General features: G+C 39.0%; 1 protein-coding gene and 1 long non-coding RNA gene across 3 annotated transcripts; both read right to left on the bottom strand.

Annotated features, from left to right (window-relative positions):
- Nucleotides 1-1,639: 1,639 nt before the first annotated feature.
- On the bottom strand, nucleotides 1,640-9,817 carry ift22.S (intraflagellar transport 22 S homeolog). 2 transcript variants are annotated; one of them, XM_018248464.2, is made up of 6 exons: nucleotides 9,651-9,817; nucleotides 9,115-9,196; nucleotides 7,856-7,938; nucleotides 7,621-7,701; nucleotides 4,442-4,644; nucleotides 1,640-3,500 (listed from the first exon to the last, which is right to left on the bottom strand). In XM_018248464.2, exons 2-6 carry the CDS (start codon nucleotides 9,151-9,153, stop codon nucleotides 3,352-3,354), a joined length of 555 nt encoding a protein of 184 aa, XP_018103953.1. In that variant the 5' UTR covers nucleotides 9,154-9,196; nucleotides 9,651-9,817; the 3' UTR covers nucleotides 1,640-3,351.
- A 9,681-nt stretch (nucleotides 9,818-19,498) lies between these two features.
- LOC121400337 lies at nucleotides 19,499-21,939 on the bottom strand. Its single transcript, XR_005965679.1, has 2 exons — nucleotides 21,879-21,939; nucleotides 19,499-20,025 (listed from the first exon to the last, which is right to left on the bottom strand). It is a non-coding gene; the product is annotated as an uncharacterized LOC121400337 (long non-coding RNA).
- Nucleotides 21,940-26,466: the final 4,527 nt, after the last annotated feature.

The raw sequence follows: 26,466 nt of genomic DNA, 5'->3' as shown, positions 1-26,466 counted from the left end.
TAGCCATGTTGGAGCTAATAAACCAGTTGTTTAAGCATAACTACCGAGTCCTGCACAACTTCCATTGTGAACCCAAAACCTTCATTAGATAAAGAACTAGGCACTGTTTTATTATTGCAGATAAAAAAAATAATCATTTTTTAAATTTTGAATTATTTGATTAAAACTGAGTCTACGGGAGATGGCCTTCCTGTAATAGCTGGTTTCACTATAATGTTTCACTATTAACGCCCCCATATCACAGAAAAATGTGGGAAAATCCCATGCCCCATGTATTCCACACATGTATAAAACTCCAATAATGCAAGTCTGTGATGATATTTTAGAAGTTAGGGAATGTCATTCCCAAGCAAAAGTGAAATTGTGAAAAAACTATAACATAAAAAGTTAGAATTGGCACTTATAGCAAAATAACTTACAATACAGTATAAAACAACACAGAATGACAATAACTTTGCCATGCTATCACATAACAATAAGCACTTTCCTTACACAATAGGCTGAATTCTTCATTAAAGGGGACCTGTTACCCAGGCATAAAAACTCTATAATAAAAGTCCTTTTTATAATTAAACACAAAACCCAATTTTTTAATTAATACATCCATACCTGTTATAAAAGTATCAAAAAGTCATAGTTGTCAATCATGCCTCAGACATAGAGGCTGGTCAGACAATTTCTGCACTTCCAAGATGTCACTGCACTCCTTCCATTTTCCCTTCCTCCTCACTGTCTATAATTTGTATAATGCATTGTCGCCGTTTTGGTGCATACTCAAGATTTTGGGATGGTGCAAAGCTTGCCTTAATAACAGTGTTCACAAAATGGCGGTTGTTCTATATGTGGGTTCCAAAAGAATGAAGGAAACAAGATTTAAAGGTCCCCTTTTAGGCTCCATTGTGTGCAAGAGCCATATCCAATATCATTCCTACAAAATTTCTTTTTTTTATCACCCAAAAATGGTTTTAGTTGCCCAGTTGCCCAGTCTAATCTAATGCTATTCAAAGAAGTATTTGTCTAAGTCTTTTGTCTACCCTTTTGTTTTCACAAATATAGCAGAATTCAGTTCTGTTAATCAGCTGGCATCTGTTGCATTGTTTCAGGAGTCAGAACGAGTACTTCCAAGCATATACAACAGTCAGACTGATGCTGTTTACAAGTATCTTTAAAACCTCAGAACAGTTTTACTTAATGGATATTTGAAAGTTGCCTTTGGGTTAATGTGACTCCTTAAAATTGTGTCTGGTGACAAAATAAACTTTTTTCCTTGCTGATCTTGTTTATTTATGGGGTTATTTATTAATCCCCGATGCTGCTAAAAGTATATAAAAAAGTACTACATCTCAAAACCTGCCGAGGTCATGTAGCCTATGATTAAGTGTTTGTAACATGAAACGCATAAGGCAGAGGACACAATAAATCTTTTTACTTTATTTCAAATATTTCATGGAAAATTGCCTTTATTTGAGTGTCTGCTCCAGATTCTTTGAGGTCATGTAAAAGTGAATTGCTGATGTCCCGTTTACAATCGGAAGATATCATCTGCGCTGAGTTTTGTACAATAATTTGAATACATGGTTTTTGGACAATATGACAAAAAAAGAGTTTTCAGCCATCAAATCCGAAAAAAACCGCACAATTTTTCGATTTTATCGTGTCTTTATTAATAAATATGGTAAAATATGGCAAATAACCCCCTTAATGTGTTGTGCCTAGTTTTGGAACCATTTAGCATAATAGCTATAGCTATCTCTAGCCATAAATGTAACAAACACTACTATAAATTTGGGGGATCTGAAAGGGGGAATATTTCAAATACTTCCTAGCTAATGAGAAATGTGATGAATTAGAGCAGTAGATTGGAAATCCTGCTTCTCTGATCTCTCCAGACGGCTGCATATTTGCACCTGGGCCCATACACCTGTAACTTGCTGGAACGGCATTTTTTATAAGATAATTGAAAGCTAGTTTTGTGCTTCTGCCTTTTCATGATTCCCTTCGCTCCAGCTTCAGACATTTGTCTTTTATAATCATGAGTTTATGACTGCACTCCAAGAATGTGGCCTTTAATAAGAATTGAGTGCACTGAAAATTAATTAAGGAACTTCTGCTTCAGTGCCTTCCGTTTGCAATTCATTTTTGGAAATACGATGCTTTGGGATGTGCTATTCCACCACAAGGTAAAATAATCTCTTCAATAAAAACATTGCAAAGTGCCCCTTAAGTACCAATGTCTTCTCTGGTGGATTCTCTGCTTACATGTATTCAATGTCTAGAAATCCACAAATGGTTTTATTTAGGGTAAATGTTCTAAATCCACTTTCGGATTCGGCCGAATCCTTCTGGCAGGCCAAACTGAATCATAATTTGCATATGCATGGGAGGGCAAGGGAAATCACGTGACCTTTTGTCACAAAACAAGGAAGTCATAAATGTTTTTCCCTTCCCACCCCCAATTTGCATTCGCAAATTAGGATTCGGTTCGGTTTTCGGCCAAATCTTTCACAAAGGATTCATTGGTTCGCCCGAATCCAAAGAAGTGGATTTGGTCCATCCCTAACACATACAAATATAAAACCTATAAATGGTAACAGCTTTAGAAGGTTTGTGTTTTGCAATTAATATCTTAAAAAGGTAAATCAAACCTGAAGGGTTTATATGGACAGTGGTGATTACAAGCCAGCCCAGACAGCAGACCATATGTACAGAATATTACAAAACAGAGAAAAGGAAATAGTACAATAAGGCAGACACTGACTAAGCAGAGAGACAGATGGAATGTTCATATATCATTCTTATATTCAACTATTATTTCAGTAAACAATCAAGAGGTGCAAAATTCTTAGGGGCAACTGAAGAACTAACACAAGCATTCTATAGCAAACATCTATTCTTTATAGATATAGAGAAGTCTTTATGTACCCCAGTAATTTTCCTCTACAAAAAGTGTGTAATTTGTAGGGATGCACAGAATCCACTATTTTGGATTTTTTTTGAGAAAGATTCGGGCGAATACCGAACCAAATCCGAATTTGCATATGCAAATTAGTGGTGGGAAGGGGAAAGCATTTTTACTTCCTTGTTTTGTGACAAAAATCCACACAATTTCCCTTCCCTAATTTGCATATGCAAATTAGGATTCTGATTCGGTTCAGCCAGGCAGAAGGATTTGCCTGAATCCGAATCCTGCTGAAAAAGGCCAAATCCCGAACCGAATCCTGGATTCGGTGCATCCCTCGTAATATGACATAAAATACAATCCTCATCTCCTCCTCTTCAATTGTCTAGATTTTGATAATAAAAAAATTACAAAAAGAAATATTTATTTAGGATGCAGATTTTTAACATATTTTATGTTATAATGGACATTTCCTCCTGGTCTCTGCTCTCCGACAATGAACTGACAATGTCTCGAAGGTATTTCATTAACTCCATTCTTACATCCTCAGGGTCATCTTCCAGATTGGAATATATACGGGTTAATTTAGCAAGGGCTGGAGCTGTAAAAAAAGAACATCCTACATGTTATCATGTATAATAAACTTAAGTTATACCAAGCAACATTAGGATCTTGTGTGATAAAAAATATCCCCACATCTCTATAACAATCTCTCCATGGTTAATCGTAAAAAATGTGGGAAATATCCCAAAGTCAGAGCCAGATCACAGTTTAGACATTTTATTAAGGAGAATCATGTAACCCAATATGTCATGTTCATACAGCACAATAAGGCACGTGTACATGAATCCTTTTTTTGTAATTTGGAGTACTAACTTGGGAGATGTTATCCGGAAACCTGTTATCCAGAAAGCTCCGAATTACAGAAAGGCCGTCTCCCATAGACTCCGTTTTATCAAAATAATCCTATTTCTTAAAAAATGATTTCCTTTTTCTCTGTAATAATAAAACAGTAGCTTGTACTTGATCCAAACTAAGATATAATTAATCCTTACTGGAAGCAAAAAAACAGCCTATTGGGGTTGTTTAATGTTTTAATTATTTTTCAGTAGATTTAAGGTATGAAGATCCAAATTACAGAAAGATCCGTTATCCGGAAAACCCCAGGTCTCAAGCATTCTGGATAACAGGCCCCATATCTGTAATACTGAGAAAAATTGTTACTCTGAAGTCATACAGAGAAAGAACTGAATGACTGACTCCATAAAGAATGATCTCACTAAGAACTGGAGGTTTTACATACAATATAAACAAGTCAACAAACAGACATTGTATCTGACAAATGTAGTTAATTTGGATTGTTTTTCTCTACTACCACCTAGTGGCACTAAAGAGGAGAACATATTTAAATTAATAAGTCTAAAACATATTTAATTTCTTACATCTTAATGCAATTTTTACATTTTGGAAAGGCTCGTTCCAACTATTAAGATTTTCTTTATGTTTTTGTACAGTATTAAAAATATTCAGTTTCTTGCTCACATAAATTTAGATGTTCTCTTTCGTCCCCTGACCCAGGCTTCTTATGTGCAACTAGAAGACAGCGGTTTTCCTGCAATCGCTGCTGCTGGATAAAGTTGGAGTGCCACGTATCGATCTCTTTGAGATGACTAGGAATGTCAGCATTGAAAACAATGATCACGCCATGTGAGTCTTTCATGATCGCTGGCCAACAACTCTCAAACCTGTCAATAAATGGAGGAACGAGAGACGGTTGATTAAAAAAAATTGTATATTATGGACTTAGGGGCCGATTCACTCACTTCGAGTGAAGGATTCGAAGTTAAAAAATTTGAATTTCGAAGTTTTTTATGGGCTACTTCGACCTTCAACTACGACTTCGAATCGAATGATTCGAACTAAAAATCGTTCGACTATTCGACCATTCGATAGTCGAAGTACTGTCTCTTTAAAAAAAACTTCGATCCCCTAGTTCACCATCTAAAAGCTACCGAAGTCAATGTTAGCCTATGGGGAAGGTCCCCATAGACTTGGCTAACTTTTTTTGATCGAAGGACATTCCTTCGATCGTTGGATTTTAATCCTTCGAATCGTTCGATTCGAAGGATTTAATCGTTCGATCGAAGGAATTATCTTTTGATCGTACTATCTGCGCTAAATCCTTCGAAGTCGAAGGATTTTAATTCCTAGTCGAATATCAAGGGTTAATTAACCCTCGATATTCGACCCTTAGTGAATCGGCCCCTTAAAGTCATTATCTTCAGTTTTTGTCTTTAAAATATGAAAACAATAAACTATAAACAAAACAGAGACAGTAGACAGTAAACTGCAAAATCTCTTCCCTCTGCCTTTATCACAGCTGGATATTAGCATCCCTCTAGCAGCTCACTGGATATTGGAGCAGTTGCAATACATAAGTGCAATTGAAGGTTGTGCATTTTCAGATAACAACAGCCCCAACCCAGGGTCCCAGGTAAGTGATTATAATCACTGGGGAGGTCTAAATTGGCACCCAATGAGATTATATTTCTCCTTTAAAAGGAGCCTGTATAATGCAGTACAAGTTACTGAAATTGTATAGGTTATTTTTTTGTAAAATAGAACTACTAAAACTTAAATTAGGCTAATTTAAAACTAACTCTTGCTCTCTCTAACAGTAACTCTTGTTCAAGTGTCCAGTTTTTTCCCCACATTATTCCACTGGTAGAAAAAAAAATGCATAGTGTGACATAAGCCTAAAGGGCTCATTTACTAAAGGGGTGACAAGGAGCAAAAAACAGGTGCTGTGTTTGTTGCCGTAAATAAACCTCATGGCTCAATATATTTGTGTCTACAACTATCCAGAAGTGGGTGAGAGTTTAGCCCTGGCAGTGAATGGTTTGTAGCAGTTATGACTAGATAAACTAGCAATCTAGTTTTTTTTACATTTTAAAAATTTTTTATTTAACAGGACAAACAAGGAAACTAAAACTACTAAGTCCTTGCAAGATAGGTAATTACAGAGATAGAATAATCTACCTACCCTACCAAACCCTATTAGTTGTACTCCTGTTGAACAAAGGGGTATACTATTTAAATATCCACTACATTTTCACTCCTGTTTTTATATTGATAATGATCTAACTTCCCCCTTTACTGGTATTTTTAATTAATATATATGCATCATTAATACATCTAAATCAAGATGGCATCATACATGGGCATCCAACTGCACATGCCATACTAGTTTAGGTAGAACCTCCTGTGAACACATGGTGCTGTTGGAGCCCTATAATAACCACCTGTCTACAGCAAGTGTTAATGGTGAAGTTCACTTTTAAATTAACTTCTTGTATGTTATAGGTAGACCTATTCTAGGCATAATTTTTTTTATTTTGTATGATTCCTGATTTATTACCATTTCTATTCTGCTTTATTCAAAAATGCAATTAAAAATGGTATCTGGTTAACTGGGTCTTTGAACAGACTGACTGTATGGTTTCAAACTTGCTGTTGTTCTTATGTTAAGTTGCTTATAATTCTATTCAGCCCTCTCTTTTTATCTTCCATTCTAACTTCCAAACTGTGATAATTAAGCCTAAAAGGAATTGTTTAGTGTAAAAATAAAAACTGGGTAAATAGATAGGCTGTGCTAAATAAATAATGTTTCTAATATAGTTAGTTAGCCAAAAATGTAATGTAGAAAGGCTGGAGTGACTGGATATCTAACATAATAGCCAGAACACTACTTCCTGCTTTTCAGCTCTCTTGATTTACACTGACTGGTTACCAGGCAGTAACCAATCAGAGATTGGTTGATACCTCAACCACTGCTCTGAGCCCCACACAATCTGCACGTGATTTCAAAAAAGCAGTTGCCCTAGGCACAAGCACTATTTAAATTGTGCCTGTCTGTTTGCATAGCTTTGAATGCAATACACATTTATTACATCTTACAGGACCAGTATAGCCCCTTTTTCAACATAAGGTCATGAATAGGGCTTGTGCTTAAAGGGATACTGTCATGGGAAAAAAAAAAATTCAAAACGCATCAGTTAATAGTGCTACTCCAGCAGAATTCTGCACTGAAATCCATTTCTCAAAAGAGCGAACAGATTTTTTTAGATTCAATTTTGAAATCTGACATGGGGCTAGACATATTGTCAATTTCCCAGCTGCCTCAAGTCATGTGACTTGTGCTCTGATAAACTTCAATCACTCTTTACTGCTGTACTGCAAGTTGGAGTGATATCAAACTGTCTAGCCCCATGTCAGATTTCAAAATCGAATATAAAAAAATCTGTTTGCTCTTTTGAGAAATGGATTTCAGTGCAGAAGTCTGCTGGAGTAGCACTATTAACTGGCGCATTTTGAAAAAAACATGTTTTCCGATGACAGGATTTTACATTTTTAAAAATGTTTTTAAACAGCTGAAAATGTTTTAACAGGGCAAACATGGAAACTAAAAGTACTCAGTCTTTGCAAGATATATAATTACATTATCAGAATTTTCTGTCTACCCTACCAAACCCAATTAGTTGTACTCCTGTTGAACAATGGGCTATACTATTTAAATACCCATTACATTTTCACTCCTGTTTTTATAATATTGATAATGATCTAACTTACTGGAATTTTTCATTTATTTGCATCAAAGTCTTGCTGAAACCACAAAATGTAAGATTGATATCTGAGGTCCAATTAGCTTATTTAATACTTACTTTGGATCTCCCCCACAGTCCCAAAGTTCCACTTCACATGAGGAACCTTTATTTCCATTTGGACATTCAAATTCTAGAATTCTAAAAAATAAATAAATAAAAAATATTTAAGGGACAACATTATATTTACAAATAAAAAAAGCTTCAATACAGCTATTTTGTTGATAGGAGACCTACAAACAAAACTATATATAAGAAATCAGAACTGGGCCTATGACAGAGAAGAACGGTTTACCTTACACCTTGAGTGGGGTTGTATTCGCCGCCTATTGTTTCTGTTGCATCAGATATAAAATTGGCCAATACAGTTTTACCACTCTGCAAATGAAAAACAATTGCATCAATTCTAACACGGTACATCAATTCTATATAAAGCAATGAATCCTCATATTTTACAGATCTTTAGCATATGCACTATTTTATGCTGCATCTACTATATAATTTATGATGCAAACATGGCTGAGTTTGAAGGCCAAATCACTCATCACCTGCCCATTGTTCCCCCATCGGTGAGCCTCTGTGCAGGCTCCTCCCCACTTAACATCGTCACATTGTGTCTGCCGGGGAGGGGTTGAATTGGCCGGCTGCATTTATTTGGACCTGGGCCTGGTGGTTCACAAGCAATACATTGCTCACCAACTGCCCTGGCTGTTGCTCCCAGTGGCCTTAAAGCAGATGCTTATTTTTGAATTCCTGACTTGGAGGCAAGATTTGATTGTATAAAAACCAGGTGTGCTGCCAAACACAACCTCCTGTAGGCTGCCAGTCCATATAAGGGCTACCAAATAGCCAATCACTGTGTTTATTTGGTACCCCAGGTACATTGTCATGCTTGTGTTGCTCCCCAACTCTTTTTACAACTGAATGTGGCTCACATGTAAAAAAAGGTTGGGGACCCCTGTGTTAGACCATAGGCCCGCTCTCCACATAGTTTTCCTCTTCTTACTCAGCTTTCTTATTCTCCTAGTCTCTTCTCTTTACCTACTGTCAGCTAGCATTCTCTCAACTCCTTCTCTTTGTTGTTATACAAAAAAGGACGACAAAGATACCTGGTTCCCAGGATGCACCAGTGACTCAGTAATGTATCTAGGGGTGCTTCTCTAGGACTCAATATCTACCAAGGATAGGGTTGCCACCTGGCCGGTATTTTACTGGCCTGGCTGGTAAAACTGATGGTTGATCCCAATGTTATTAATAGGGACAAAAAGATAAATATTTAGGAGGGCCGGAGGTTGTGTGTCACCTGACGAAGGGGCCAGCCCCCGAAACGTTGTGAATCTTTGTTTGACATAATAAACACGTAGGGGAATCCCCCCCTTTGCAAAGCTACTGTGTGCCAGTACTTCATTTGAAGGATCCTATATTTGTGGGGAGCACCTAGCAACAGTTACGTGGGAAGGCCAAGGTGTGCAGGCGAATTTTGCAATTGCAACTCTAACCATGGATAACATGAAAAGATGACAATGCTGCAGCACTTCTGGTTCTTATACATACCTCTGTGGGCCCAATAACGAGCACTTTCGCCTTAAACATGTTATTCGCTTGCTGATATGACAAGGTATAGGTGGAGTCTGGTCTGCAACAAGATAAAGGAAAGTTAGTGCATAGAACTGGGATGGGGGTGGGCGGCAACAAGTTATGGCCCCGATATGACAATTTCTGTTTATTGAAGGTGATGCTCCTTGGATTTGATAACGGAGGGTCCCTTAAGAGCCTGTGTCTTAGATCCTGGACAGCAGAAGGGATTGTGGGATGGAACCACAGGAGTGACTACAGGAGAAGCAGACCCTGTGGCTGCAGGAAGGGCCCAGGAGATGTAGGGGGTCAATAAGGCCCTAATTAATGAGCAATTTCAACATATATTGGTAAAACAGGAAAACCTGTGGATATGTTGGGGCCCTAAAATGAATTTGTAATGGGGCCCAGTAACATCTAGTTAGACCATTGGATGGAACAGCTCTTAAAGAAAGGGGAAGTCGGGAGAGAGGCCAGAGAGTGTAAGCGAGTTTATAACACCCAAATGATTTTACCCGTGTGTTAGATGAAAGTGCGGTCTCGGGCAGGAGTGCTGGATAGGAGACTACACCAGAGGCTGCAGCATTAGCGGAAGAAACAACTTAAGGCCTAGCGTCTTGAGGTTTCCATGGCCGCGGCTCTCCGATTGGTTGAGTGTAATTCCATACGCACAGTCTGCTGATTGGCTGCAGTCGTTTCCTTAGAAACCATCACGTAAACTATCAGGGCGCAACGTAATGGCCGCGGTTCTCCGATTGGCTGAGTGTAATTCCATACGCACAGTCTGCTGATTGGCTGCAGCCGTTTCCTTAGAAACCATCACGTAAACTATCGGGCGCAAAGTAAAGATCAGTTTGCGGTAATAAAACACGTGGTGGCTTAGAGAGGCTTTACTAGAAGCTATAAGCAATACACTGATAGCTTTTTGTGTGCGGCCACTTGGCATACTGACTGAGGAGGAGGAAGCGCGTTTTCTATCATGAGTTCGCGCGAAATCAGTTTGTACATTTGTTCCGCAAGTGTATGTGACAGGAGTGAGTTCCTTGTGAATGGGCCTCGTTATAAAATAAGAAAAATAACGCTGCTCCGTATCAGTGGCGAGGGTTGAGGCGGTATCAGCCAAGGGTTCAAATTGTAACAATGGGCGCAAACCCCTAGGTCATTTGTACTTTTTCAGCGCTGTGCTGCTTTGGCACCTACTCTCCCCACCCACAACGCACCAGGAACAGCTCAGTCACCAGCTGTCAGTCATTTGCACCTGCATACGGTATTACCGCCTTGGAATGTGTAAAAGGGTCTCTCAAATCTTTAGTTACATCTTCAGCTCATACTGAGGCGGCTGCTGCAAATTGCCATAGAGCAAAGACAGTCACTATTGTTTGTGCCTGTGGGTGTTCCTTTGGGCCTCTGTGTGATTTGAGTCCTGCGTGGAACCTGTTTTTGTAATTCAACTTGGAGCTGCTACCTGACCACCATTAAAGGGGTTGTTCGCCTTTGAGATAACCTGTAGTATGATGTAGAGTAGAGCTGTCCCACATGTGGCCCCTGACCCCTCCTGAGACCCAGACTGAAACTGTCCACGTTGTTCACCTGTTCACACTCATACAAACTGCTGGAGGGGGAAAGCACTGTCTCACTGTATGTAGCACAATATGAACTGTCCATCTTAGAGTCCTGAGAGGATTCCCTTTCTCCTGCTCTATTCTGCCTTCCCTATGCTCACTGTGTGCCATTCTCTGCTTGCCCAGTGTGGCTTGTGTGTGCCATTCTCTGCTTGCCCAGTGCTGCTTGGGTGTGCCATTCTCTGCTTGCCCAGTGCTGCTTGGATGTGCCATTCTCTGTATGCCCAGTATTGCTTGGGTGTGCCATTCTCTGCTTGCCCATTGCTGCTTGGATGTGCCATTCTCTGCTTGCCCATTGCTGCTTGGGTGTGCCATTCTCTGCTTGCCCAGTGCTGATTGGATGTGCCATTCTCTGTATGCCCAGTGCTGCTTGGATGTGCCATTTTCTGCTTGCCCAGTGCTGCTTGTGTGTGCCATTCTCTGTATGCCCAGTGCTGCTTGGGTGTGCCATTCTCTGCTTGCCCAGTGCTGCTTGGATGTGCCATTCTCTGTATGCCCAGTATTGCTTGGGTGTGCCATTCTCTGCTTGCCCATTGCTGCTTGGATGTGCCATTCTCTGCTTGCCCATTGCTGCTTGGGTGTGCCATTCTCTGCTTGCCCAGTGCTGATTGGATGTGCCATTCTCTGTATGCCCAGTGCTGCTTGGATGTGCCATTTTCTGCTTGCCCAGTGCTGCTTGTGTGTGCCATTCTCTGTATGCCCAGTGCTGCTTGGGTGTGCCATTCTCTGTATGCCCAGTGCTGCTTGGATGTGCCATTTTCTGCTTGCCCAGTGCTGCTTGTGTGTGCCATTCTCTGTATGCCCAGTGCTGCTTGGGTGTGCTATACTCTGCTTGCCCTACGCTACCTGTGGGAGGTAAGCTTGGAAGGGTTTTTTTCTGGGGATTTGTTATCAGTTGGAAATAGTTGTTAGGGGCCCATAAGGTGTTTAAGCATATGTTGGGGGCTGTTGTATTATCAACAAGGGAGGAGGAGGAATATGTATTTAACGGTATGTTTTAACATGACTTAAATTTTTCACATATGAGTGATGAGAAATATCCCTGCAGTGATTACCAACCCTTTGGTTTTTTGGTGCGCTATCACCGTTAATGTGTATATGATCTTAAAAGTTCTTGTGGTAATGTGGATGTGGTTTACAGTGGGTGTGGTTTAAAAGGGGGAGTGGTCAACTCTGTCTTCCATTATCAGCCCTCGAACACGTAGGCCAAAAGAATTCGGCCCTCTGTACCACAGAAGTTGGACAGTGCTGATGTAGAGAGTGATATTCTGAGACAATTTGCAATTTGTTTTAATTTTTTATTATTGCAGGTTTTTGAGTTATTTAGCTTTTTATTCAGCAGCTCTTCAATTTGAATCTTAAGCAATCTGTTAACTAGGGTCCAAATTACCCTAGCAACCATGCATTGATTTGAATAAGAGACTGGAATATAAATAGGAGAGGGCCTGAATAGAAGCATCAGTAATAAAAAGTAACAATACGTTTGTAGTCTTACAGAGCATTTGTTATTTAGAAGGGAGTCGGCGACACCCATTTGAAGCTGCAGAGAGTCAGAAGAAAAAGCAAAAAACTATAAAAAATAAATAATGAAACCAATTGAAAAGTTGCTTAGAATTAGCCGTTCTGTAACATAATAAAAGTTACCTTAAAGGTGAAACACCCCTTTAAGCAGGAACTGGTGTTTCTGCAAAATGGAAAGGAAATCAAAAGTAGATGGGGCAGAAAAATTTAATAAAATGTTCAAAGGAGTAAATTATAATCTGTATATAAAAATATATAATAAAAATATAGATAAGACCTGAACCGCAGACCATATCTATACGCGAAACAAAAAATTCTACCCGCAATCCAGAGGCAGTAACGTAACTAGAGGGGGACAGGCCCTGGCGCGGGACGCGCAGCCGGGCCCCCTCCGTACTTTATTTTCGGCCGGAGTCCAGTGGCGTGCGAGCTGCCAGGGGGCCCTGAAGGGGTGCGGCCCTGGCCCAATTGCACCCCCTGCTCCCCCGGTAGTTACGCCACTGTCCACAGGATACCAGCTTTTTAGTGGGTAATCTGAGGTACCTGACTGTGGGACTCTACTGTGTTCTTTATATTCCACTTTCTATTTAGAATCTCAGCCTGGACCTGGGGATTAGAACAGAGCTTCTAAAGTTTCTGCATATGTACCCAGCTTCAATACATGCAGGGGATGCTTGGGAAAGCTAGGGAATATGGGGGTGCTCAGAAACTGCTGAGGCCCCCCTAACAACTTGGCCTTGCACCATGGTAAACATGTGCTGGCCCAGGTCTGCACAACAATTTCAGAGCTATCACCCCGCAGAATTTATTGGGAGTTACCAGAATTTGAGGTCTGTTCCCCAGTCTCCTGTCACTCTGACACATAATTTTTGATGATTTTCAGCAAAAATCTGGTATACGCAGCATGCAGTCAGCCGGAGCGATGTGCTTTAGGAATGCTTGTGCGCATGCATGTGATGTGAGTTTCGCTGCCAGTTAGTTTTGCACCCCAGGTGAATCAAATTGAGAGATAACCTTGGGTCACTGCATCTTTACTGTTTACCATCAAATTGCAGAGCTGTTAACCCTATAGAGTGCGGAGTGGGGGGATCTGCTGAAGAATTTCTGGGTATGTGACATCAGTGGATGTGCGCACAAGTATTCTTGAAGCCAAAGAAATTGTGCTGCGCATGTGCACATTGCTCCATGAATTTTGCAAAAATGATTAATGTTGTGATCCACCAGATCCAAATACAAAAAGAAAAACACATAAAACATGATGGGCTCTAATTAGTAAAAATTGTTTGACTTATTCCTAGTAATTAAATTATTCTCTTCTTTTCTGTAACTTACTACACCCAAAAGAGTTTTTACACTATGGATACATTCAGATAAATGTGAAAATATTTTCTTGACCACATGGTGCTGCTACAATACTAGCTCCCACATCACATCTTTCCAGTTGTACCATAACTTCTTGGTTATGTACTACATTTAATTTTGTATTTATTTACTGTATCTCTCATGGTTTTTCTGTTGTTCTACTTTGTAAAGTACTTCTTATATTTGTGCCACTATATACATTTACAAATCAAATGCTATAAATCCAATATGCTAGCAGCATGCTGCAATAAATTACAAAGTTGTACAAAAATGGTTGTGTATGTAAGTAAATGCTGTTTATTAAATAGCTGATCAGAGCTATATAAAATAGATGTGTGAAAACCTATCCACACAACCTTGTGACTTTCAGAACACTGAAGAATTTGACCACACAAGTGGAGGGTCAGATTGCAATGATATTATTAACTGACCCCTTTTGTAATCTTAAATGCTATGAACACAGAAGAGAAATCTGTGAAACTGCATAATAATTCAGCATGGCTCTCCTTATAACTTATATATGGATATACATATATATATATATATATCTCCTTATAACTATGTTATAGTTGTTGGCCAGGTTTCCATAATTTTTATTAAACATATACATTATGCAAACATATAGCATGCAAGAGGTGGTGTAACTTGTGTGCAACAGATCCACAATTGTGGAGGGCAGGAGACGATGGGAGACCCACACTTTTGTTCCTCTGAGTTCACCCCTTAGCTTACTCATGTCTGTACCTTTTTCATCAGCCAGCTGGGGGAGCTCATGTTGGGGGGAGATGAGTAGGGGATAACAAAAAGTGAAGGGGGTCCTAAAAATTATTTAGAGACGCAACCTTCCAGCTTGCATCAAAATGACACTTGTGTGTATCGACTAGCAGTGTCTGGAAGGAATTTGTTCTGCACATGAGTTGTTTGTTACACTCTAAAAACACATACTGTAGGTAGTTTAATTTATGCCTGATGAAACTAGTTTACACAACTACCAGGAACACATCATAACAAACAAATACAATCTACGTATAAAATTTGGAGGTGCAGTTTCCAGGGACCACAGTGCTTAATATTAAAAACAATATATAGCTTACAGATGTAGCCAATTAAAAAATGTCAGTCTCTTAGATTATTTCTTGCCGACCCCTTCACAGTCTCTCAACTGTATATAAGTCCAAAATCAAGCGTATATATACTCCCAAAGGGGGTATGTATAGGAAGAGATCAGCGCCTGTGGCAACAGAAATTAAAAACAAGCATAGCGTAATACGTTCATAGTGTAAAAATCACCCCGTGCATACACTAGATGTTGAATAGGTGTATTCTCCTTTTCCTTCAAGTAGCTAGTGATAGGGGTATAGATTAGCGATAGAGGTAAAGGAAGGATGGTGCCTTTCTTGTAAAATAAAATATATTCCAGTGGTGAAGCACCTCCACCTTCTATATAAAATGCCTACTTACAGACCACTACTGTGGTATTATGCATATAACAAGGCACCCTTTCTGGTCCCTCCTTCAAGGTTCGCCGCTCCTTCCAGGTCCCAAATCAGGAATAAAACCAGTAATAGTGTAATACCATTTATTATTAAAAAATAATTAAAATCAATTAAAAATTCACACTCACATTTACCCTTTATAAAAGCACACTGTTAAGTTGCAAAAGTGCTCAAGTGCATAATTTATTTAGCCCACAGCATACAAAGGCAACGTTTCGAGCCAACCAGGCCCTTTATCAAGCTTGATAAAGGGCCTGGTTGGCTCGAAACGTTGCCTTTGTATGCTGTGGGCTAAATAAATTATGCACTTGAGCACTTTTGCAACTTAACAGTGTGCTGCTATTTTTGTCTATGGATTGATGTGACCCGAGGACAGGATTGGGCCTTTTAGTTCAGCACCTGGCACTTCAACTGTGTTTGTCTGAGAGGTGAGCGCTCCAATTTTTGTGACTGACTCACATTTACCCTGGCGGGTTTTGCTCATTTTTTAATAATAAATGGTATTACACTATTACTGGTTTTATTCCTGATTTGGGACCTGGAAGGAGCGGCGAACCTTGAAGGAGGGACCAGAAAGGGCGCCTTGTTATATGCATAATACCACAGTAGTGGTCTGTAAGTAGGCATTTTATATAGAAGGTGGAGGTGCTTCACCGCTGGAATATATTTTATTTTACAAGAAAGGCACCATCCTTCCTTTACCTCTATCGCTAATCTATACCCCTATCACTAGCTACTTGAAGGAAAAGGAGAATACACCTATTCAACATCTAGTGTATGCACGGGGTGATTTTTACACTATGAACGTATTACGCTATGCTTGTTTTTAATTAGTGCTTAATATTAATCCTGCTTCCTTGCTTTGCTGGAGCCTTAGGTTTGATTCCAGTCAGGGCACTATCTGCAATGTACCGGTATGCTCTTCCTGTGCAAAATTCAAAATGAATGTAAGCCCATGTGCCATAATGCCTTAAAGGAACATTAACACCAAAAAATTAAAGTGTTTTGAAAGTAATGAGAATATAATGTACTTTTGTGCTGCACTGGTGCAACTGTTGTATTTACTACTATAATTTATATAAACAAGCTCTTCAGAATATATCCGTTATCTACTGTGAATTCTATTCTTGAATGGCTGTGTATCATATACTTGAATATCTGCCCCCATGGCTACACAGTAGCTTGTTTATATAAACTACAGTAGTGTTTCTGAAGCAAACAAATCATTTCACCAGTGCAAGGCAAAAGTACATTATATTGTCATTCCATTAAAAACCTTAATTTTTGGTGTTACTGTTCCTTTAAGGCCCATTTTCACGAAAGTGTGCCAATATGGGCTTCTTCAGAGCAAAAAAAAAATTAAATTTACTGAAAATATTTGGATAATTTATTAATTTATTGTATTATTTATTATAGTATGAGCCTGTGTAGTGCTGACTGTCTTTTAAGTTTTTCAGTGATGATGGTAGTAATCGGTGCCCTTTAAAGACATTTATATTATTTTTTTTCCTTTTAAAATATTTACTTTACAATAATTTTCAATCATGCACTCTTGACAGTGGAGCATGCTTCTTTCAGGTCCTAGACAAATCTGAAAGCCCAGCATGAAGGTGAATTAGGGTGAGATCTTCATGTATTTACTGTCCTAGAAATGTTTGGTGCTAAGGTCCCCTAAATAAGAACTTCCAAGGTGGGGGTCCTGGCTTGGGGTAAAGACACAAAAGATATTCCGCTCTCATCTGACCACCGAAGCTTTTTGAGGGGCAATCCCTTTCGATAAAGTAAATAAGTAATTCTGTAAGTAGCACACTGGTGGATTTAGTCCAAATTATGGTTAGCCATTGAATACAATGGGAATAGTTATAGAGCACTTTGCCTTTGTTGCCAAAACTCTTCCAGAGGAGTGCACATCCTAGAATGGGCAGGTAGGTAAGTTAAGAATGTACCTGCCCATTCTGGTATGAGCAATGCAGTGGCTGCTTTCTACAAGATATTTGTCTTATATCCACTCAGTGGTGCCAGTTTTACTCACTGCACTTTGAGCTCCAATATAGCTGGCAATGCAACTGTTGCACTCATAGGGATAGAGCTGACATAATAGAATATATGAAACAGGGCACAGATTTGACCCATTTCTGCTTTTTCAGAAGGGTATGAATAGATTTGTGCGTTTCTGGTTTATAGGACATAGTGTTCAGAAGTACAGAAGTGGAGTTTCGTAGATGATGTTCTAAATGTGTAAATTAAATCTACAATTCTAATTTAATTTTGTATTTGCTCTTGTTCTGACAATCAGGAATTCTATGGTACATTGCAAAAGGCAACGATAAAAGGGAGTGTATTAAATATAATAGTCATACTATCTGTCTGTTTCTACAAGTAGTACAATTCCAGTAATAAAATGTTCTGTGTTCTTGCTTGTAGATCTTGAGCTGATTCGTTAGAATGCCTGCTTTTAAAATCATAGAATAACTGATTCAGGAGGGGAATGAACAGTACAATATGTTATATATTTTTTTTACGTATAACTGCTCATGTGATGGTTTAGTAAAGTCTGGAAGTGCATGTTGGGTTATTACAGGGTCAATGACCTGCATATTTACTGACATTTTTTACATTATGCTCCTTGGATTTGTAATCAGTTTTCCTATTTAAAGAACACAGATTTCAGTCTGATTTTCCCAGTGAAATCATTTTCCATTTAGATGCCATTTTCATTCCAGTATCACCAAATCCCAGAATGATGTTTCTCTTTCAACATTGCTGATAACAGACTTAATGGGCTGGAGTTGATTACCCATGAAACTTTCTGTATCTGCAGATTTTCCCATAAACTGTAATGGAATTTCTGAGATAGAGCCCATTGATAACATTTTCACAGGTAATACAATCCAGCCCGATGCCTGATTAAGCAAATGAGATAACAAAACTGTAAAACAACAGCACATGGCTTTGTGGAGAGATGGGATCATAATTTCCTTATGCTTGGAACAGAGTCAACACAACATTTTAGCAAAGAGTGGGAATTAAGAGATGGTACAGCGCAATGTGTGGGGCAAACTAAACAGAATCAGATGTGGGAGGCACAGAGTGAGAACAGCTACAGGGTCCACAGTGTGAGCAAAGTGTGAGTCAGGTGATAACTATGCCAAGGCAATAAAACAACTCAAACATTTGGAGCCATAAATCATGAGTCTGTGGTTCAAACCCCACATTTGACAGGAAGACGGCGACTAAAGGGTCAAGATCTAAACACATAAAAAGACAGAACAATAACAGTATAAGTAGATAACATTAACCATTTGCAATGTTAAATGGGATTATAAACACTGCATTCTTTTGCTGAGAATACTCCTGGGACAAGCACTGAAAAAGCCCTTAGACTGCAAAATGTTTGTATTGTAATTGTTTCCATAAGTAAGTATGAAGACACATTTTTTTTTTTTTTTTAATGTTTCATGACCCACAACACTGAACCCAGACTTGCAGTGGCTAAAATGAGATGTATTTATATAATATGATTTCCCCCTGTACAATATACTGTATGAATATAAAGGTTGAATTTTAGAGTAATGTGATTTTATTTTAATTCGAATGGTGTTTATGAAAAAATTAATCTAAAATTCGATTGGATAGTCCTGACCCGAAAACTCGAATTGAGTTTTCCTCCGAAAAAAACCCTGACTTACGTGTCATTTTTTTTCTCCCGTTGGAGCCTATGGAGCATAATATTCTAACCGAAACTTGGCAAAAAATTGGTTCATCGCTACTATTAACATCTTCAAATAGTTCAAGGGACCTCTTCCATTGACTTCTATATGAAGTTGACAGGTTTTAGGTGGAGAATAGTACAATTAGAACTGTTTCCAGGGTCGTGGTGTGATAAATCTCACATTCATACGTTTGTGAGTTTTGACCAAAAAAAATTTTTTTTTAAAATTTACCATTCGAACCTTAGTAAATCTGCCCCATATTAATAAACGTTGTGCGCCTCTCTTAATTAGTTGGTTGAAGCCACTTGGATTTTGATCCAAATTATAAAAACAACCCATTTGTATTTAAAGCAAAACTGTATAAGAAATTACATTTTTGCTTACTATATATCCACATGCTGGTTACCTCAACAACTGATTTCATTATTCAGCACAAAATTCGACCCCGTAGGATGCATATACTCAACTGGAAAGGCAAGTCAGCATTGCCTACATTATTAGGGCTCTTACAGATGGGCATTTCACCTTGAGTTCCCCTGCAGTTAATTTCCCTGTGTTCCGCTGCAGGGGAGAGCAGAACAAAAAACTCCAATTGACTTATACTTACATATTACACAAAATGAACATGGTGCATATAGCAAGCCAGCAGTATTTGCACTAAAGTGTATTTATTAAGGGGGATAGAGGGCATCTATTGCATAGACTTGGAATGGATCAAATAAGAATATTATTAACTTGGGCTGAGGTTTTGGAGTAGAGTGCTAAAAGGAGGGAAAGCCAAAAATGTTTTACGGTTCTTTTCATGTATATCCAATTAACACTATCGAGCACTATCTCTGTGTCCAAAGTAAAGAGCAATGAAGGCATTTTACGTAGTTTTGTTATGTGAGATGGATAAGTAAGTCTTATGATATTGCCTCCCCTTGATAAATCCTGTTTGCAGAGATGCCAACATATTTCAGGAGTCTCACAAATTTACCATCCACATTCCCAATCTCCTGATGCTTAAGTAGAGCCCCAGTTCCTCACTGCACATTCGCAGCACTGCTTCCATGACGTCACGGTGCACATGCACAATGGTGTTGCAAAAGACGCATCCATGCAATCCCGGCAGCACGATGCATGCCCACATTATCCTGTAAATCAGCAGTTAGTGTTGACAGCTTTGCTTTAGATCTATATGTAATAGAGTTGAGAGAATAGATTAAAGCCATTTTGTTAGTATAGAAGCATATGCAGTATTTTAATATCTGAGTTTAGTAATGAAATGAGGTGGAAGTTTGCAAATTTCATTGTGTCTTTACCTGGTTTGGGAGGGGCTTATATATTTGATGACAGCATTTATGGTGAGAAGACACCTTGGGACCTTTGTGACTGCTTCATTAAGTGCTAAATTAAGTATGGGATTAGTACATAAATGTTTTGTTAAAAATATGTTGGTGAAAGCATCCTGGCCTGGTGCTTTTGCTAATGTACTTTAATGGTTGTTATTTCCTCCTGTGGAGGGATGTAATCTGTCTTTTGTTAGAGGAACTCTAGGTTTCCGTTTCAGATCTAGATCTGTGTTTCAAATTGTATAGGCTTTCATAAAATGTAGTTTAAAACATTGGCACAGGTTTTATAACTTTCTAATTGTCCTCTGTTAATATGTAGTCTAACCTGTGTTGCAGATTGGCTTGCGTTAATTGTCTTGAAGAGCTGTTTAAGCTTTATTGCCCATTGCATAGTGAGTGCTCTTAAGCTGATGTGAATTAATACCAAATGTGAATTATATATTACTACACTGACTGTTGAAACATATCCTTAAAAATATAAAAGCAATATATAAAAAAAGAATTGTCATACCCTACTTGCATTAAAAAAGTACTTCCCTCCCTAAAAACTCTCCACAAAAAATATATACAGTATGGTACCAGTGCAATTCAAAAGATGTATGTAAGCAAGTTTAGGTAACCCTTTAACTGATTGTTGGTTTGTGCAGATAGTGAGCCTTTTTTTGCTGGGAATTAATTGTGTATTGTTTGGGTGGTGGTAGTAGTGAATAAATAATTACAAAACTTCATTTATATCAAACAAAGTATATCTCCACAAAAACATGTTTTTCCATTTTGCTGCCCTGGTACACAATTTTACAGAAATTGCATATGTTAAAAATGTTGGCACCACCAACGTGCTTTATCCAGTCATTTCAAAATCACACAATATCACATGAATTTACTATACTTCTGTGAAGCAGGTGTGTACTGTGGTATCATAAAATCAAAATTATGGAGGAATAATGTGGAAAGCACACAAGCATTTGAAGAAAAAACAGCCATGTGCATATTGCCTCACTTTCAGCCGTATCCACGTTCAAGTCACCCGCTTTGTATATAGCTAGTGGCTACATACAGAGAGTTTAGCTTTCCTCTAGTATTACAGATTTTTTGTGATGCTTGGGTGGGGCACGGATCCCTCTGATTGGACCCATGCAGGACTCTATCTTGTACCATTCAAATGTAAACTATGCAAATTAGCACTAACACTGTTTCACAGGTGGTAATGGACACCAAGCCTCATGCATAAAATATACTCAAACAACTCTGCATCATATTGGAGAAAATGTGGTAAAACAGGAACCCTGTAACTGTAACACATATGGTCTTGCGAATTAGCGTAAAAATTCTAGACAGAGACCTTCTAACTACTTTCAGACATTACATCGGTGATGCTACCATTCCTACCTAAAATTGCATTGCTGGAACTACTACCACTCTCTTTAAAAGAACACACAAGCATAATCACATACTGACTGTACACTAGCTGAGCTATTTTGGGCCACAGCTGGAAAAAAACATTGCTCCAACAGCTTCAGCAAATTCTTCCCAAACTATATTAAACATGCATTACAAAAACACTTTCAACAAATCAACAGTCCAACCACAGACAGCTAAGAAACAGGAAAGTCTGACTCTATGGCACATTTAAATGCAGAAAACCAGATAGAAAAATATGAAATACCTAATGCTTACCATAATGACTATACTTACCATGTATGTGAGTGTCCAAACTACTCTTTCTTCTCTTCTTTCTGTGAGACATCTTCTCCTATACGCATAAAAGTCAAATATTTTAAAAACTGACAATAACAAAATAATATGACTGAGTTATTGAACATTGCAGATTCTCAAAAATAATCATATATACTTCGTATCAAAGAATATAAAATAGGTAATTGCCTAAGTCTAAGGTCAGATGGTGTAGGATTATATTACTTGTTAATAATGATGGCTTTATCTACAAATCCCTCCATAGACCACAATATTTTTCTTTAGATAAACTGGGTGATAACCTTTTTCACAGGTATCAGAATACAATTAAGTCCAGAATGATTTCACAGGATGTAACTGTTAAGCAATATATACAATGGACCAATAAGTGCCCCTGCCATAACCTATAATATTATATTACTAGTGATGGGCGAATCTGACCCATTTTGCATTTGCCAAAATGCATTGAAGCCTATGGGCGTCAAAATAAATTTTTCACCCATTGTAGTCTATGGGCGTCATTTTTGCTGCGAAAGTCTGCAAATAAGTTCACTCATCACTATATATTATGTATTCAGTTTTATTTTTATACTTTCTTTACAGGGAAAAAGAACAGGATAAAGCAAAGTAGATTACGCCATCATAACCCCCCCCCCATCTATTACCAGAGCCTTGTTCTTCTGACCAGTGTATATTCACACTGACTATGGTGAATATGAAAAATTGTGCACTGTAAAAGGCAAATACAGCCCCATTAAAGGAAAACTAAACCCTAAAAATGAATATGGCTAGAAATGCTTTATTTTATATACTGAACTTATTGCACCAGACTAAAGTTTCAGCTTCTCAACAGCAGCAATGACCCAGGACTTCACAGGGGGCCACCATCTTGGAAAGTGTCTCTAACACTCACATGCTGTAATTGGTTGGTTGGTCTGTAATATAAGCTGATGCTACAGGGCTGATTATTACATGTTGATGCTAATTGCACTGGATTCTGTGCTGCCATGTAGTAAGTATCTATATTAATTACTAATCAGCCATATATATATATATTATATATATATATATATATATATATATATATATATATATTCTATGTGTACTGTATATTGTGAGTGGGTCCTTACGCTCAGTAAGTGACAGTAGCATAGAGCATGTGCAGTGATTCAGCAGAAAACAAGATCGGGAGCTACTGGGGCATGTTTGCAGACACAGAACTTTACTGCTAAAGTCATGTGCTTGCCTAGGGTTGGTACAGAAGCCCAAAACATAATGTACACCATTTCTAACCTACTTCTTTAGTTAGACTTTAAGCCTGTATTCCAGGATGCATGACTTTGGTAATTTTAATGAACATGCCATATTACGGTATAACAAATAACATACAGAAGATAAAGTTTTGTTAAAAGCATAAAGTACAACAAAAATAGTGCAAAATAATGATCTACTATACAGTAAGATACTATTAGGATCATAGAATAAAGTGATACCCATAACACATGAGTAGGATGAGAGCACATTAGAGTCAACTTCAGCCCAAAGCATATTAACCAATTTATAGAAATTCAGTAACAAGTACAGTGTACAATATAAACACAAACATATAATATATATATATATATATATATATATATATACATATACATACACACAAATATACTGTATATACAGACATACACTAAGAATGGCACAGCACATGAGACATGCATAGAACAAATAAGCAAAGGGAACAATATAATTAAATATATTAAAATAAATTGAGGAAAGTGCTATAAAAACCATTAAGTACAACAGAGTAAAGTATTGTTCAAAACAGAGAGTACATTAGAAAAAAGTTCTGCAAAAACCACGTTAAAACAGAGGACAGCAACCATGTCTCAAGGCAACAAAGCTACTACACAATACACCAATGTTCACTTGAACTTGTTTGTTACTTACAGAACATGTTTAATTCTGGACTTGTGCCATTATTACATTCCAAATGCCCTGCACAGAGCAAAGTCTTGTTTCATAATATGCCAGGACATACATAATCCTTTTTGATGAGTTCATAAATCTGAGGAGAGGTCTCCATGAGTGCCAAGCTACAATGCCACATTGTCTTGAAACAAAATATTACTGACTTTCTACACAATCTTTGTATTTAAACTGACACCTCGCACTCCCGAAACCACCAGAGGAGAGTGCAGATGCTGACACACACACACAGTATAACTTAGATAGATTAAAGGGTCTTACAACATATAAATATCCACAGGGCTCCAAATTTCTCTTCATGTTCATTTGAAAATTGTTATCTTATGTAGGGTCTAGTCATATTTTAACATAAACCCCTTATAGGACAATCACATTTTATTACACTGAAGCCAATGTTTATTTTTCTTTCTTTTCTGGTGGATGCCATTGTTGTGTCTTTAGGTTTGAAAGCAGTTAAGAACCTTAAAGCATAACACTGTTTATTTTTTATTGTCTGGGTTGGCTTAGAGGGATGCTGTTTCTTTCTGTCCAGCATAGTGTGTGACTGGGTGGGCTTTACCCTCAGTGGCCTATGTGGCACCTTTCCTCTGAGAATCCTGACTTTGCACAAATTAATTTCCACTCTTCAAGAGGGGCTGAGTCATTCATTGTTATTTACTGAGTGGTAGAACTGTGTTCACTTATTTTACATGGAGCATTCTCAGATGTATATTGAGAGGCCAAAATGGGGTACTAACGAATCTTTACTTTGTGGATTCACGCAGTGTTAAATCAATATATATTGTTTCCTCTGCATGGTTTCCACATGTCTGTTGTTGTCTAAGGCCCCTGGGGCCACTCATATTCTCTTTTTTGCCTGCTTAGAGGTCGTGAGGGGGGGGGCGGACAAAGGGGAAGCTTCTAATAGCCTTAACCTCAAATACTTCAGATTATTAGTGGTTAGGTTTTCAGATGAATAAATATATGAATATATATATATATATATTGTGACTGGTTACACACTCTTGCAGGGGTCAGTCGTGCAGAAATAGGAGTGCAGACAAGTTTGTGTCATAAAGCTGTTCAGCCGCTCAGGCTTTATTTGTAAGTTGCTCAAAATAACAAACAAAACGAAAATAAAGCATAGCCGTCTGGCTCCTGCCTACCTCACTCAGTGGCCCTTTCTATACTAGTGTCAGGGAGCCGGGAGCCCCCTCTGGGGAGTAGTCCGGATCTAGGAGGAAGCCCCTCAGGAGGGATCAGGGTCGTGGTATCCAGGGGTAAGACAAGAGAATAATCAAAGTCCAAGCACAGGTCAAAAGACAAAGTCCAGAGCCAGGCAGGGGGTCAATGGCAGGCAGAGTATCAGCGAAGTCCAGGTCCAGGCAAGGGGTCACAACAAGGAATCAGGCAGATATAAGCAGGGAAAACAGCAAGGGAACCCAGGAAACTCTCAGGGAACAGAATCCTATTTTCGGGCGCCTCAGGCGTCCTTTTATGTTTGAATTTGGCACCCTTGCGCCAGCGTCAGCGCGCCTGCGACCGTCGCGCCGCGCTGACGTCACAGCGCCGGCGTCGGAACCCACGTGGGTTGCCTGGGCGCCGCCATCTTGGAATCTTCGCCGCCGGGAGCGGACGCGACTCCTCGCGCTCCCGGCGGTCTTGACAACTAGCAACACAAATATAATGATCACAGTCACTGGCAAAAACAGAGCAACTTACAGTTTCATGGTTTTCAGGGAATTTGCAAATCACTCACAGAGCTCCTTTCCTTCCAGCTTTCAGGCAGCCTGCATATAGTAAGAGAGCTCTGTGTCAGGCCCACTGACCTAAATACTCCACCTGTGTGATCAGCACACAGACAGGTAAAACCCCAAACATCCCTGGAGTCTTTTAACACATGAAGTGCCGGAATCCTGGTGCAATGTATACACCATCCAGCACTTTCTCTGCTAAACATTGTGACACCCTGTCACATACCTCCCCCCTCTGTTCGACCCCGTGGGTACGGACACTTTTCATAAACATACAATAAGTCCGGGATAGAGCATCCGCATTAGCCTGCAGCTTTCCTGCTCTGTGCTCCACTGAGAAGTTATAGTCCTGTAGAGACAGGAACCAGCGAGTCACTCTCGCATTCTGACCTTTTGCTTGTGCCATCCAGGTAAGGGGGGAGTGATCAGTCACCAAAAGAAACCGACGGCCAAGTAAATAGTACCGTAGAGCTTCTAAGGCCCACTTGATGGCCAGACACTCGCGCTCCACAATACTATAGTTTCTCTCAGCTGGGGTTAACTTTCTACTCTAATATACCACCGGATGCTCCTCTCCATGCACCACCTGTGACAACACAGCCCCTAGGCCCACATTGGAAGCATCCGTTTGTACTAGAAACTTTTTTTTGAAATCAGGAGCAATCAAAACCGGCCCACTGCACAACACTTCCTTGAGTTTACAGAATGCAACCTCAGCATCTTCGTTCCAAGTAACTCCCCCCGAGCTTTTGCCTTTGATTAGGTCTGTAAGTGGGGCAGCTATGGTGGCAAAATCTGGGACAAATCTCTGGTAATACCCTACCATGCCCAGAAACGTCCTGACCTGTTTTTTTGTGCAAGGTTGAGGCCATTCC

The sequence above is a fragment of the Xenopus laevis genome, chromosome 2S, assembly GCF_017654675.1.
Source record: "Xenopus laevis strain J_2021 chromosome 2S, Xenopus_laevis_v10.1, whole genome shotgun sequence".
Taxonomy (NCBI): domain Eukaryota; kingdom Metazoa; phylum Chordata; class Amphibia; order Anura; family Pipidae; genus Xenopus; species Xenopus laevis.
Note: the sequence above shows the minus strand (reverse complement) of the source record. Positions and strands in the feature narration are given on the sequence as shown.